The following is a 17,448-nucleotide window of genomic DNA, read 5'->3' on the forward strand; positions in this document are numbered from 1 at the left end:
CAGATTACAGCACCGACGATCTCCCAGGAACTAAGAAGAAATATTATCTTCGTTCTCGGAAATCATAACTGTTATATCCTTAAGAGAAATTGTTACGAGCCGAGACGTCTCGTCCTAAAGGGGAGAGTACTGTAACGGACACTTCGTACATGTGCCTGTTCGAGTGGCTAGTGGCGCGAAGCTATTGTTCGTGGGATTATGACTAAATACCCCTAAGGCAGAAGACCCCTAGTCGCGACAACGGAAGTCGTTGTGATAGTAATCCTGCGCGTTACGAGGGGGACCGGGAGGGTTCAGACAGTTGGTGACTTGGTCCCTTGTTGTTAGGACGTTGATGAGTGCAGAGCAAGAACGAACATATACCCCAGAATAGATTCGAACCTTGGGGTACGGACTCTCGAGTATCGACAACCCTGAACTTGTACTTGGCTAAGATTCCCGTTAGACGTAACATCTTTAATGACCTTTTTCAAGAAAAACGAAATCGAATGCTGCCCGATTTGTACTAACGATAAATTCGTTATGGAACGCTTTTAAAATATTTTTAGTGCGCAATCTCATATCGATAGATTTAAAATAAAGTAAATACAAAAGATAACATAACATAACCACATAATTAATAAATTAACTAAATAACCATAAAATACGTGTGTATATTAACCACATTGCACACGTAACATGCTGCAAGTAGCGGCTTTCTATAAGCTGTCGCCAAATTCCTTCCTACTAAACTTTTATATTATGTTGATAAAAAATTTTTATCCTAAAAAGAATCTTTATATTACGCTGGTTCTCCACGCTGCCGATATCGTACTTGCTTCTCTAAAGTTGATTGCCTGCCATTTGCGACTGGTTCTGAATATATGCCACGCTTCTGCATATTTCAGGTGCTTTTTGTTGTAAATTTTTTGTATCAGACTTGCTTTTTCCCATTCCGCTTTTACTTCTGGAGGGTCTGCTAAGATGTATGTTGCCAGTGCTGTGCTAGGCTGATCATGTTTCTTTTGTGCTCCGTCAATCTTTCTTTAAGGGACCTTCTTGTGGCTCCGATGCAATAAAGATCTTTCTGCCTCCTTTTATCTGTTACTGGGATTCTATAAACTCTAGAAATGAAGCTCCGGTCCAGCTCGTCTTTGTCTGCTCTTAACATTTGATACATTGTTGGATTCCTTTTGTAAATTATTTTTTTGCTTGTTGCTATTCCTATTCTTTTGTATATACTGTTTAGCTGGGCCCTATACTCCATCACTGTATGATCATCTATTTTTCTTCTTACATTTAGTTCGTTGCTGCCGGTTTTTCTTTGGTTGGTTAAAGCCTTAACGTCAACCCCAAATTGCCTTGCTAGCTTTTTGATATATTGCAGCTCTTTATTTCTATCGTGTATTTTGCTGCAATGTGTGTGTGCTCTTGTTATAGGTGACCGAAATGCTGCAAGCTTATACGTTGCGGGGATAAAGGATGTTCACATACAATAATATTAGAAAGGCTAATGAAAGGCTTCGTCAACACACATTTGCTATCGCATCAGTACAGCGTAAAAAAGCCAATAGAATTGCTCCAAAAAATGAAAAGTATGCAACTACAAGAAGGAAGCTATAAGACAGTCCTAGATTTTAAGGCGTTATATCCATCTATAAAGCTAGAGCCTTATTTCTGCCATTTAAGGGATTGCTTATTAAGCAAGATTAAAAATGCAGAAAAGAAGAGAAAAAAAATACCAGAACTGACGCATCTTGCCACTTATTTGTTGATTTTTAACTTTAAAAGGTTTGCATATGAGCAACAGAAAGGAGTAGCAATGGGTAGTCCAGTATCCGGTTTATTATGTGAGATGGTCTTAAGAACTTCAGAGAGCAACATCATACCGAAATACGAAATGCAAATTATATTATACGCACGGTATGTAGATGATGTTTTTATTATCTGGAAACAAAAACCAAATCTACAGAAATTTATAAAAGACATCAATGGCAACAATTTTGGATTAGAAATTGAGCTGGAACAAGAGAATGATAGAAGTATACATTTTCTAGATATTTCAATTCAATTAGACAAGAGAAGAGATATTGCTACAAAAGTGTATAGAAAGCCTACATATAACCCATTGTTTATAGCTTGGAATTCACACGACCCCGCAACGTATAAGCTTGCAGCATTTCGGTCACCTATAACAAGAGCACACACGCATTGCAGCAAAATACACGATAGAAATAAAGAGCTGCAATATATCAAAAAGCTAGCAAGGCAATTTGGGGTTGACGTTAAAACTTTAACCAACCAAAGAAAAACCGGCAGCAACGAACTAAATGTAAGAAGAAAAATAGATGATTATACAGTGATGGAGTATAGGGCCCAGCTAAACAGTATATACAAAAGAATAGGAATAGCAACAAGCAAAAAAATAATTTACAAAAGGAATCCAACAATGTATCAAATGTTAAGAGCAGACAAAGACGAGCTGGACCGGAGCCTCATTTCTAGAGTTTATAGAAGCGGCCGGATGGCCGAGCGGTCAAGGTGGCAGCTTACCGCTCTGGGGGACCTGGGATCGAATCCGAACGGGTCGAATAATCCCCAGGAATTTTTCGGGGGGTGGTCCGTTCGGATATGTCGGGCCCCGTCCCTCATTACCCGGTCGCCCCATTGTGGGCCTGGCCGAACCCATAATGGGCCTACTAAAAAAGGCCCTCTTAGTGCCCACAGGGCGGAAAGAGTTAAAAAAAAGAGTTTATAGAATCCCAGTAACAGATAAAAGGAGGCAGAAAGATCTTTATTGCATCGGAGCCACAAGAAGGTCCCTTAAAGAAAGATTGACGGAGCACAAAAGAAACATGAGCAGCCTAGCACAGCACTGGCAACATACATCTTAGCAGACCCTCCAGAAGTAAAAGCGGAATGGGAAAAAGCAAGTCTGATACAAAAAATTTACAACAAAAAGCACCTGAAATATGCAGAAGCGTGGCATATATTCAGAACCAGTCGCAAATGGCAGGCAATCAACTTTAGAGAAGCAAGTAAGATATCGGCAGCGTGGAGAACCAGCGTAATATAAAGATTCTTTTTAGGATAAAAATTTTTTATCAACATAATATAAAGGTTTAGTAGGAAGGAAGTTGGCGACAGCTTATAGAAAGCAGCTACTTGCAGCATGTTACGTGTGCAATGTGGTTAATATACACACGTATTTTATGGCTATTTAGTTAATTTATTAATTATGTGGTTATGTTATGTTATCATTTATCGTTTGTATTTACCTTATTTTAAATCTATCGATATGAGATTGCGCAGTAAAAATATTTTAAAAACGTTCCATAACGAATTTATCGTTAGTGCAAATCGGGCAGCATTCGATTTCGTTTTTCTTGAAAAAGGTTCTTTGCGTAGTTTATTATTTGTTAAGCAAAGCGGTCTGTGAAGAGTTTAAAAAGTTTAACTTTTCATTTTGTTATATCTAGATTCACTTCAATATATGTTACAAAATGCCAAAAAAGCAGAAAAATGCATTTTACTTCTTCATGAAGAACCTACAGGAAGAAAATAGGGAAGAAGGTAAGAATATTTCATTGAAGGAGATGGCTTCAATTGCTGGTCCTTTGTGGAAAGATTTACCTAAAAGTGAGAGAATAAAATATGAAACTATGGCACGAGAATATAAGAACGAATTGAAAGACAGCGTAGCAGGAAAAATGTGTTCGGATGGTACACCTCTGGATGGATTTTTACGTACTAAACGAGAAGAAGAAGAAAAGGCAGAGGAAGCAATGAAATTTGTGGAAAGGTACATATCCCATATGGATTCTGCAGATGAAATTAAAGACACAGCTTTCTTCATTATGCTTTTTAATGTTTTATGCTGCACCGACGACAATGAATATATTCCGTTAGAAGTTGGAATTACAAAATATTCAATAAAAGAGGGAATCGAAGATTATTTTCACACGTTTATTGATGCCGGACGCATACCCCTCGGATACAGTCGAGCTGCAATGCAACACAGCGACGAAACGCATAAAATTCCAACGTCAAAGTTCGAATTGTCGGAGAGTAACTATTTAAAAATCTGTCGAAGTATCGAAAACTTTGTCGAGTCGAGAGGAAAAGAAATTGCACCAGTATTTTGTTTGGAAGAAAATATAAAACAGAATCAAGGCTGTCTCGATTGGCTTTGTAAGAGAGCAAACTACTACAATATAGAAAACGTACAGTATTATAGTTTGGTTCATCTTTTAATGGAATTCAGGGCTTACGTTAATAATGCATTTCCGTGTAAAATTGTTGCGGCCAACATATTAACTTCTCACGTCTACGATTACGTAAGTAATACACGTTGCGATTATCACGAAGATCTTGATAATATGTATTGTGCACTTGGATGTGCCAAACGTTTCTGCTTTTTGCTTTCTAATGCCGTTTGTCAGTTTTACGACGTCGACTGTACTTCAAAACATTTACCTCCGAGAATTGATGCCAAGGAATTCGAAACTTATAAACCCGTACTTCCGCCACCGTTACCGATTAAAAATATCGTTAATGTTCCGGTGAAACCACGCAAACCTCACGTTGTCACTACAATTATCAAGAAAGATACAGCTAAGAATAATATACCTCGTGAATTCCAAGCCAGTTCAAATACACCTAGTTATGGTGCTAATAACCCAGATAAAGTACTTTTAAATGAATCGAAACCTAAAAGAGACAACTCTGAAATGAGACAGCCAAATACACCACCTTTTGTTTTATTCAAAGGACTTAACCTGAACCAAGATAAGAGATTTGAAGCCTCAAGTTTAGGACGTGGTATTGGGCGTGGAAAACGAATTCCATAAAATTCATTTTAATTTAATATTATTACTTTTTTTCTTGAGTTTTAGTAACAGATATATATCTTACATAGCCTATAAATTTATAACTGAATTTGTCATAAAATTATTTTTATAGTCATGACAAATAATTTTAAAATATGTTTCAATTGAATGTTTTTCTGTTTATTTTAAGTAAGGAATATTAAAATTTAATGTGACTATATGGAATATATTTTGTTTTATGTTAATATAATATAATAAAAAGAAATGTACAATGGGCTATATTTGCAGTTTATAAGAAATTTGAATTACATTTCCAAATAATATATGTAAAGGTATCTCGCAACACCAGAACAAAAGCCAGAACCAGTTGTTTTCCTCAATTGTATTAAACTCAATATGCCACGCACTTCCAGTGTGGGGAATTGATTGGTTAATCCACCTTGAAAAAATTCAATTAATTTACACAAGGAAATTATATTGTCTGGACAGAACTCGGTTATGCTACGTGTCATGAGATAAATAGACTAAGACTTTCTTGGTGATGAAGATCATAAAATTTTATAAAAGAATTACTTATAGTAATAACACCCCGATTAATTCTACTTTGAATGAGCTGAAAAGAATGTATAAGGTAAAAAGGAATTATCGTAATAATTAGTTTAACAAATTTAGTTTGTTAATAGCTAGATTTGAGATTTCTCATGTTTTATTTGATCTTTAAGTTCTTAAAGTTAAACTGTGATAGGACTATTTTTATTTATAAAATAATTTTTGACTCAAAATTAACCTCCATTTGCGTTACACCCTGAATATTTAGTGAAACATGCTAATGTGACCACATGCACTTTGAGCAGGTCCTCCCTTCAGTGGTCACAGCAGCAGGTTTCACTGTACATACATACTTATTAGCCTTTTGTATATTAAATAATGAAATAAATTATTGTTATTTAAATAAAAATTTAAATTAATATGAAAAGAACCGTTTGTTAATGTTGAATAAACTAAAAATAGAATATGATTCGTATCGGAAATTTCGTTTAAAAAAAAATACCATACTAAATTCCCATTTATACCGGTAAGCAGCATTTCTGGTCCAATAATGTACCTTAGATTTTCTTACGACGTAGTTTTTGGTTAAGTAGCATTCATCGCTACATTATGATCTGTCATTCATAAATATTCAACTGCACCATTTTTTTTGTACATCGAAAACAATGTCTTCCATTAGTCGACGTGGTATGGATGGAACTTGTGGCTTTGTATAAGCATCTAAGATCAGATGCATCATATTCAGGTATTGCCGTTTTGTCATCCGAGTGCCGGTAATCAATGTTACCAAATAGGTGATTACCATTAAATTTAATGAGAAATTGGAGCATCCGTGGGAAATTTAGTGGAAGCTACATCATTTTTGGTGGGGAATTTCGAGGAGACTGATTTTTATATCTATATAGTATTGTGTTATGAGATACTGTATTGATATTACTGTTTTTTCAGCGATGGCGATCTTTAATATCGTGCCCGAGCTTGAATGTTCTAGTTCGGGTTCGATATTATGCCACGGAAACTGGAATTGAACTAGTGGGAACTTATCTGCGACTTCACAACATACTCGAGAGTCGACTAGTGTCGAATTATTAGATGCCTCGATCTACCGAAGAGCCAGATTACCGAGATTTCACTGCACTTGAAATTTCAAGCTTTCAATAGTCTATAAAAAGTACTTTTGATAAAGTTCGGTAGATCGAGATCGTCATCGACTTTTTTTAGAACTTTGTACACGATAGGTATTTCGTTTGAGAGAAAAGTTAATACACTCTTATTGTAGACTTTTTAAACTGACCATACTTTTGTATAAGAAGGATTTTCTTCCTTTCCTTAGAAGGATACTCGAATTTTCTTTGTATTTACATTTCTTTTTGTATTCGGTAAATAGATTTATATTTTCAAGACTAATTTGATGTTATTTCTGCTACAACGTTTATAGTTTCATTAGAATTATTATATAATGAACTTAAAGCATTTTAAAATAATACATTTCTTCCCACTTCTCAAAGGATTTCCTTTTCGGTTTCAATAACGGATGGAGATTTACTGTATCTGTATTTTTAATAAAGGTATAAACCTTTACTAAAAGTACAGATAAAAATATGCATTTTAATTCATATATAATATATTGTAAAATTAAATTCAGAAACTCAACTTACTTTATAAGCAAACACCTAAAAACTCCATAACCGAATTCGTCGAAAGTTCGGCAGTGGCTCTTGTTTCTTAGTGGTCAAATATATTAAATTTCGTGAATGTAAATCGCAAATAAGAACTTTAATGCCTTAAGCTTAAGGTATAAAAAAGTACTTTCAAATATATAAAAGATAAATAACAATTCTTGATTTTAACGCGCATCACTCTCTTCCCTCCATTATAAAACTCTACCCTTTTTTTCTTTCCTTTTTTACATATATTTCGTCTTCCATTAACGATTGAACAGTAAATATTAATTCTCAAATTTTCTATTATGTAATAATTTATTGTATTACTGTTTATTTTCTAATTGGCAAGGAATTTGCAAATTAAAAAGTGTCAAACTTTATAATATTTAGAGAATGGATAGTGTTACAATCTCATTTCAAGATTTCACGTTAATATACATTATTATGGATATTTATTTATGCATTCTTTCAGAACGAATAACTAAAACTTGAAAACGTATTAAATACACTTTATATGCAATTGAATACAGTATATAAACACTGTATTTTTTTTCCTACAACTTTAAGAATTGTCTGTAGTTCTGAGTAACAAAAGAGAAGAATTGTGGACAAAAGAAATAATAGATTGGTTCATTGTGAATGAACCAATCTGTTATTTCTTTTGTCCTATTTTATTTTTCTTGTATTATTTTAGGATGTCTTTTTACTCGTAAAAATTTTAATGTTTATATATGTATAAATTTACTTAATACATATTTTCTCCCTATTTTTAAAAATAGAAAATAAAATAATAACAATGATTATTCCAAGGATTATCCTATTTTATTCATTTTATATACCGTTAGTTAAAAGCTACGCTTATAATAATATATTCTACAATGTTTGTTTAAATTTTAAAACGAATATTTAAAATAATATACGTTATTTTATCAATTTTTCTACTTTTGTATTGAGTTAATCGATTTGGCATAAGAGCGCCTCAAATATCTAATCGTTAATAAAATATTCAGCATTATTATAATATACTTTGCAGAACAGCATATAAATTAAAGACAATAGTTAAGTCTGTTTTTCCTAAAATACACAAGTAAGTAAAATTATAAAACGTTTATTTAGTTTCATTTTCCCAGATAATTTGGTGCTGTATAATTAATTTTGTCACAAATATAGGCTACTACATTAAAATTAGGTAATAATAATAAATTGTTTATTTAGTATATTACTTTTCTTTAATAAGATTTAATCGGGTGTATTATTTTTCATGCGCTATATTAAATTACATATAATTATATTATTTTATTGAATTACGCATTGTATCGTACATATGTTGTATTAAATTTCGACGATAAATTATTCGAATATTTTTAAAACAATAAAATTAAAAGTAAATACAGCACGTACAGTACGGGCATTCCTCGCCAAGCATAAAGGGGGTTCGTTAAAACGTTCAAAAAACATGGGCAGTAGTCAAAAGAATGCGCAATAAGGGCTTTTCTTAGCATTATTATAGTATAAACATTATGTTTAGATCATTATATTTATTTGATAAATTAGATACCATTAGCTATATTTAGCTAATTGTTAGGAGCCATCCTGAACAGTGACGCCGATCAAATGATATCCCACTGAACGATGACACATATCAAATGGTATCACCAACACTACGACTGTTACTATCGTCATTAATTTCTCTTATTGTTACTTAAATTACTTGTCATTAGTTATATTATTTACAATTATCGATATTTCTTTACTTCTAATGGCTATTATCGGTAATTGCTTTTTATTTAATTCCCTATACTTCCCATCAATTATAGAAAATTTATTAGTTTTTATTTTAATTGTTTTAATTGTTATATATTATTAATAATTACTTATAATTATGAATTAAAGTACCGAAATACTTTCTTATAAATAATTAAAATTGATAGCATTTGTAGGTTTTCCATTATTTTATAAATGTAAGGTATAATATAATTTTAAAAAATAAATTCGAAAGATTAAAAATACCGTTTTAAATCGCTTTAATTAATTAAAAAAAATCGAATTTTAATTATTTAAAATGTCATGTAACTAATTAGAAAAAAGCATCTGTAATGTTTAATTCAGTTTATTTAATCTCCTTAAAGAAGAATATTTTTAAAAATTTATAATGTTTAATCTATTTTTTTTTTTTAAGATAAATTCAAAGATTAAAATTGAAGCAACGTTCCAATGTACAAGAAATTTCATTAACACCATTTCAAAAAATTATAAAAATGTATTTTAAAAATATTCCTATTCCTGACCATTAGATACAAAGGGGAAAAAGTGTCAAAATAATGTCAAAGATAGTCAAAATTACAGAAAAAAGACGAGAAAAAATGTCAAAAACATGTCACAGATGATTTTCGATAAGATGAAATATGTACAATTTATCTCATGGAAAAGCCTATATATATATAATATAATAATAATTTAGAAATTTTTATCGATTTTTATATGGCATCACATTTATATTTTTCGAACAACACATTAAATTTATAAAATGAGAATGTTTTTGTATGATTGTTAATAAGAATTAAAGATCAGTAACTTGATTGTTAATAAGTATTAAAAACAGTAAATTTCAATTTATTCCCAATTAATTGAGTGATTGAATAAATTAAATATTTATTTTTTTTTTAATTCGAAAGGAAATTAAATTTCACCAATTTAAAATTCTCAATTACACCAAGTTAAAAGATAATTCCTGTATTGAAGTTTTTTTTTAAATAAATTTTTTATCAAAAGAAATTATTTTAATTCTTATAATTTAAAAATTAAAAAAAAACAAATTTAACTTTTTTCGTGCGTTTAAAGAAAACATTTTACAAATTCAATTATTATTTTGAAATTAAATTTATAAAATGGAGACAGTTGCTTATTGAAGAAAATTAGAAGAGAGGCGTGGAATGAAACAGAAAAAAAAATGGCATTAAAAGAAATTTTTTAGATGTATATAAATAAAATAATTGACATTTTCAATTTAATAGCTATATTTTCTTTATCTGAAATGCTTATATGAAATTTTCATAACATGTATCACTTGTCAGACGTAAATCTCCATAAGTGTCATTGTGCGATCTCATCAACAGCAATTTTCTGTTACGTTTGCTACGGCATTGTGGGCAATAACTTAATTAGACCCCATACTTTACCTCAACAACTAGACTCAACTAACACTTTTTACTTAAAAACATGCCCTTAGGGATCCGTCGAGACATGTGGCTCATGCACGATGATACACTTGAACATTTCAGCCTGTTGTCCAGTGACTTTCTCGATACCATTTATCCACAACGGTAAATAGGTCCAGGTGGGAATTTTGCTTGGCCTGCACAGTCCCCCGATCTGAATCCCCTTAGAATTTTATGTTTGGAACCATTTAAAATCTTTGGTGTATGGCACAGAAGTTCTGAATCTCATAAAACTTAAGCGACGAATTCAAGATGGTTGTGATTCAATCAAAAATAGCCCAGGAATGTTTCAATGTATCTGTCTATACCGCGGTCGATAATACAAAGCGCACAAAATATACTATGACTGTGCCATGATCACCGATAAAACTATCCATCACCAGTCCAGACATCATATTCATTGACAAACGAAACCAAATCACATAGATCATTACATAGACCCACATAGAAAATCCATGCTCACGAAATGATTTTTTTCAATGTAAGTTCTGAGTATATATTAGTATCTGTGGAGAACGAATTAGGTACTCATTGTGCCACGAATCCTTTCTTGCTCATGCATCATACACTACACAAGTCTAGAAATATTAGGGCTTCACAAAAACAGATAAATCATATTACAGAAGGCTTCTATATTAAACACGTCGCATAGGAAATTCTTAAAACACGGATAAAGACACGAACAGCATGTAAACAAAACATTTATTTTCTTAGTTACACAGTGACTTTGGTTTATCAAAACACTAGGCACTTCACCAACACCATAAATAATTACTTCAGTTCATCCAATGTTATTTTATATATATTTTTTTAATTTTTAGAAAAAGTTAAATGCAATTTTCTGCTTTTATTTTCTACTTTCTATCATTTACACCGACATATAAAATTCAAATTATTTCAGTAAGATAAAAGGAAAGAAAACTGTATAAGTTACTAAATAAATTACATGTAAATTTAGTTACTCAGTAGAGAAAAATGATAATTTGTAGAAAATTAAAAATTTTATTTATTTATCAGTTGAGTTTATAAAATATTTTAAACTTTAAAATGCAAAAAGTAAAATCTTTATTAATGAAAACAATTAAAAATTCTAGCAACGAGTTGTTTAACTTTCCCGGCAACGTTTAAAACTGCGTGTGGCGCCATCTGTTATGATGTTTTATTATTAAAATTTTTTTACTTTTTTTGAATTATTATAAAATGGCATAAAACTTAATTTTGAGGATAGAGATGAGTTTTATAAAAGAAATTGTAAATACTAATAAGTAAAATTGTCATTAAGTCCGACCCTACTCGAGATGTGACACACGATTCCCCTTATCTTCCCACTCCTTTGACCTTTAACGACCAGAATTTAATAGCATCAATCTCTCTAATAAAATCTCTCTCTCTAATACAGACCTTCCTACAAGATTCCAGAAATTTTCGACAAAAAGCACAGGAGTTATTAAGCTTCAAACATGGTGAACAAAATCGTGCCACCCACACGCATATACAGAAAAATTAACCCGAATTTTTTGCATTTCTCGACGTTTCAATGTTCCCTGAGTCCAAAGTTGTAGAAATATTGGGAGGGGGGGTCATTTTTACACTGATCGTCATGCTTTCCCGGCTCTGTTATATATAATAGGGAATTTGAAAAAATTATAGACCTATAAATTTCCACCGTCGTGTCTGTCTTGTCCTCCCTTAAACTCGAGAGTGGAGATAGATATAGACGAAATTCGAGACCAGATATGGAAAGCTTAGGGGCAGAAATCCCCGATACATGACTTTGTACATGTATTATACTCAAAAGAATCGTATTCGAATTTTATAGCATATTTTAAATATAGACAGATTTAAGACAATTCAACTTTTTATATTACAATAGGTGCTTATTTATAATGTTCAGAAAAAGTTACAGTTCTTTATTGACAAACATTCGTTTTGCTAATAGGTTTTAGGAAGGAAAAACAAAGTGGTGGACGTCGTTGTAGACAACTCATGTAAATTACAGAATATAGCTTAGATGCCCAATATCCCGATTAACTAGATAGGAACTTCCGGTCACGACCGGAAGTCACGCAATGTTAATTCAAAATTTTCTCGAGAGCTGAAAGACAGATGATCGACTTGATTCTATCGTATGAGGAGAAGTATGATGTACAGGGGCAAAACACCACTAAAATTCAGACTAGGTATGAATAAGCTTTTCATAATTGGTCTGAATTTCAGCGGTGTTTTTAGTGGAAGTAACGTGATTTTTAAGTTTAAAAAGTATTAAAAAATTGCATCTTACCCTGTGACGATTTCAAAATGAATACTTTTACGATTTTTAGAATATCATTTCAACAACTATAAAATACTTCTGCTAACGACTGTTAATTAAATTTTTTACATCAATAATGATCTTTCTATAAAATAAAAATTCCCATACTGTCGTAACCAGCATTGTAAACTTCTATAAGGCCAAAGAAGATTGTAGCATAAGTCTTGATGTATCAGAAAGTATAAAACGTATCAAAAGGAAAAAAATTCTACTTAATCTAGTGTAATGTCCAGGGCTATCGAGAGGGAGAGATCTGGGAATTTTTCCTATGGACCCAGAGAAAACAGAGGCAAATAATAGTTTGTACTCTTTAAATTAATGTTATTTTTATTAACAGAAAATAAAATTTTCAATACTGCTTTTTATTAATAAAGAAAAATTTTATTTGTTCAAAATAAAAAGTAAGAAAAGAAAAAAAATGGGTGCGCTATGACTAGAAAAGGAAAGTTATAACCCTTGACCCTATACAAGCTGTCAACGGCCTTGGTAATGTCCTCTGTCATTCTTTAAATAAAGTTTTTCGGTTAATGAGCCTAGGTATACAAAATGGCGGCGTTTCCGGTAACCTCGATGGCAAGTGTTTTTAGAAAAGAAATGTAGATGGCACTGATAGTAATGATGCGTTCGTGTGCAAATATCCATCAAAAAATTGGGTTAATGTTACCCTTGGTGGCAAGATGACGACCATAGGAATTTTTCCCTACATTCTAGACAGCGACGGGGAAAATTTTCCCTAATTCGAGACTGCTACGGGGATAATTTTTTCCCCTGCGTTCGACGTGGCTTACGCGTTTCCGGTCGCCATCTTCGTCTTCTATGGAGACTGCGCGTTGCGCACTGTTTCGTAATAACGCGACCTAGGAACTCCTATACTATAATAAGATACTGTAAACCCTATTTTAATAGAAAAAAATTTTTTTTTTACTCACGTTGATTGTCTGTCATTTCCCTTTTTTACATTTCCTCCCGACTTTCGAATTTTGATCTTCGTTTATAATAGATCCTTTTTACTCCCTTGTTTTGCGTCGGCTGCAACTTTCGATGACTTCTTATTTCTTCTTTTTTTACTCGCGGTGGTTGACGTTTCCTTATCCCGACCCTTCTTTGATTTCTTTGAATTCTTCTTATTATTATCGACGTTTTGAACGGGTGCAGACGGAACTGTCTCGGGTTCTACACTAGCTTTTCGAGATATTCCGGATGCTAAAGCCGAAATCGTCGCTCCACATTCTAGACGTAGGTAGTGCCATATGAATGACAAGATACATCCCCAGGACAGACGACCACATTTGCTTTTAAAAGTTCCTTCGTACACTGAATATTTAACTGCACACGAACTGCATCTAAGTAGACATTCATTTCTTTCGCTTCTGTAATATAATTTGCATGTCTTATCGCACGTAGAACACTGCGACTCTATCTGCTGTATACCTAATTGGACCGCAAATTTGAATGCATTATCAATTGCCGGGTTCAATCCCAATTCCGAATAATCTGTTTCCATCATTTTATAAAACTTCCTGGTAGTACATTTGGCCCAGAATTCCTTCGAACTCAAATCAACGTCGCCCATGACGTGCACGAAATTTCAACAAAAAAATAGCAATTTCTTTTTGTTTTTACTCGTAAAAAATATAAATTGCCTTTTTAGCAATTCGGAAAGAACAGATATTGTAAAAAAAAAATTTCGATGCCAACACTGAACATGCAACACACCACTGTCTTCTAAACTCCCTGCAAACGAAATTTGCATAATTCGACGATCTCGGCACCAACACATTTCGTCACAACATTTCCAAAGAGCGCCTTCTCACGGCACAAACGCGAAATCGCGCGTCTCCGTTTCGAGGTTACAGGAAACGCGGCCGCTACGTCGAACGCAGGGGAAAAAATTTTCCCCGTCGCTGTCTAGAATGTAGGGAAAATCCCTATGGTCGCCATCTTGCCACCAAGGGTAACATTAACCAAAAATTGTTTCTGAAAAATTTTATATTCTATAAAAAATATATGAAGTTTTTGTTTATATCATGTAAAATGCAATATACAATATATTTTTTCACATCCTTGTAAATCTAATACCAAAAAATCATACATTGTTTTGATTGGTTTATTTCTATTCGGCAATGCGACATGTGGGCTATCTGCCGAGGGAGGTGCCTATGATTTGCCTCACGAGAGGAAACTTTAAGAAAAACTGGCCCATATTCAGGTGTTACTAACGTGAAGAAAACACCGAAAACTTCACGTTAGAAACACCGAACAGCCAGTTGGCAAGGCACGAACCCCAACAACTCTAAAAAAAAAAAACCCAATTTCGTTTGCATATTCGACGTTTCAAGATCCCGGATCCAAAAATGTAAAAATCCTGGGTGAGTCATTTTTTGACGAGCGCCGTACTTTCCCTCCGTTATACATATAGAAGAGCCAGGAAAGTAAAAAATATCCTCATATCGGTTTTGTGGATAGTATAAAAAATAATGGAGCTTAATTTATATTTTTGAAAAATGTGGTTTTCATTATCAATAACACTACTTTGTAAAAATATACTATGAAAAAATAATGCTAAGTTTAGGGTGATTTCCGGTCATTCTGAGGAACACAATCTATGTATCAAATTAAAGCTTACAACGAAAGGAACACAATGGTAGCAGTTTATGTATGTTATGTATATGTTATGAAAGCACGGAATCGTAGTTTTAGTCAACACACGAAGAATTGCACGGGACAATGGACAAATATCGTTTAGTTTCTTTTATATTAATATTTGCAGAATAGGCTTGCTACAAGTATGAATTATCTATTATTTGTTGATAATTGAATTTGAAGCCTTCTTTGGGATTAGGAAAAGTGCAATCCAGACGAAAAGGCCATATGCCCCAATGCATCCAATAGAAATATACTGTAGTTCGGAAAATTTGAAACTGGCGCATGTTGTCTCCGATTTGAGTTTCAGTGATAAAATGGAAGGGAAAAAGGAGTAATTTTATTTCTTCCGAAATACAGGAGTTAATAAATGGAGTAAAAAATAATAATAACAATTCTGTTTAATAATTAAACATGTTTAAGCGAATTGTATGCCATATATGATTAACTATTATTAAGTAAATGCTGATCTATCTATATATATAATAGAGACGAGTTGATAATAATAATAATAATAATAATAATAATAATAATAATAAAATAAGCTCTCCCGTGGTCACCACCTGGTCGTGGTGGGAGAGCCCAGTAATTTTACTGATCCATAGGGCAATGCAGGCTGGAGCATAAGCTCCTGGTAGGGACACCCATGCCAGTAAGGTCTATGGGGAGAAATGAAGCTAAGAGTGACCACGCCCACATTCTGTGGAGATATTCATCATGGTAATAACTAGATCAAAGTGTGATACCGGCTCGGACGTCGCCCGGGTTAACAAGGTCCGCGTTCGTGGGTTAGGCAGAGGCTCACGTTCGAAAAATAGGTCACAGTCTCCCTTGGTTACCGGTGGCGAAAGCAGCACCGGCCCAAGCATGGCTACTGCAATGCCCTCAACAGATGTGAGGAACCAACCCAGCCTTGGTGTTTCTGTGGCAATGCATCCACAGACCACAAAGGCTGGAAAACCACGCCAACGGATGAAATGGACAGTAGAAATGAACGAGTTTATCATCCGTACTTATTACACCATCACAAAACTCGAAACAAACATGACAGCATACAGACAACAACTACACCATAGATTCACACAACAGTATCCTCATCTCACTGTCACCGAACAAAGGGTTGTTGATCAAAAAAGAACAATTATACACAACAACCTTATTCCACAAACAACACTTGAACTTATCAAACAACAGGTTGCTGATCAAATACATCAACAGACAGAAACATCTAACATTAATGAAGATCATGTAACCTGTCAGGATAATCCAGCAACAAGCATTGATAATAACACACATACAACAATTACCACTAATGATACTACAGACACTTCCTCATCCATCACTGATAACATAGACTTGGATTTAGTTAATACGCTCTCACTTATATTTCAGGAAACACTCACTAAATATACAGGTACAGATCCCACACAACGACCACGAATACCAAAAATCAAACACGTCAAAGGAAGTAGGAAAAACACTAAATTATGTAAACACTCACTTACTACCACACTACATTCATTCAATTTCTACACTCGCAGACATTCATACATTAGTTTTATGCTGGGGCAGTCACAGTAGTGACACACCATGGACTGAAAGTACAATCACAGACAAATACACAGAAAACACAATTCTATCACAAGCCTGCCTGGCAGAGAAGAATAGAAACACAAATAAATGACATTAGACAGCAATTAGGCAGGCTAACACAATACACTAAAAACAACATAACACCCAAATTAAGGAAACAGCTTAAAAACATTTTCAAGAAAATAAAAACACACACAAAACATGAACATCACAACACACGCATTACAGAATACATTGATACACTAAAACAAAAACTTGCTGCCAAAGCACGTAGACTCAAACGATACAAAACATGTACACTACGAAAACAACAAAATAAATTATTTACAAACAATGAAAAACTCTTTTACAGACAAATTAATAACAAAGCAAACACTGATACACAGCACAGTGGCACAACCAACAGAAGAAGAACTCACAACATATTGGTCTTCTCTTTGGTCCAGTGCTGTCACGCACAATGCTGATGCAGGCTGGATCGAGGAGGAGAACAGAAACTTGCACAACATACCAACTATGCCCTGTGTTGAAATAAACATACATGATTTCCAATACACTGTTAACAGAACACACAACTGGAAGACACCTGGTGTAGACAACATTCACAATTTCTGGTACAAAAAGTTTACATCACTGCACCAGGAACTAGCTAAACATCTAAC

General features: G+C 33.3%; 1 protein-coding gene across 1 annotated transcript; it reads left to right on the plus strand.

Moving 5' to 3' along the window:
* The first annotated feature begins 3,482 nt into the window (after positions 1–3,482).
* LOC136990169 (protein maelstrom homolog) lies at positions 3,483–4,829 on the plus strand. The gene has a single exon (XM_067288536.1). The coding sequence runs from the start codon at positions 3,483–3,485 to the stop codon at positions 4,827–4,829; it is 1,347 nt and encodes a 448-aa protein (XP_067144637.1).
* Positions 4,830–17,448: the final 12,619 nt, after the last annotated feature.

Source organism: Centruroides vittatus, unplaced genomic scaffold, assembly GCF_030686945.1.
Source record: "Centruroides vittatus isolate TY-2023 unplaced genomic scaffold, ASM3068694v2 scaffold_861, whole genome shotgun sequence".
Lineage (NCBI taxonomy): Eukaryota > Metazoa > Arthropoda > Arachnida > Scorpiones > Buthidae > Centruroides > Centruroides vittatus.

Excerpts from the sequence above, each read along its gene's own strand:
- LOC136990169 (XM_067288536.1), top strand. The coding sequence starts at position 3,483 with ATGCCAAAAAAGCAGAAAAATGCATTTTACTTCTTCATGAAGAACCTA.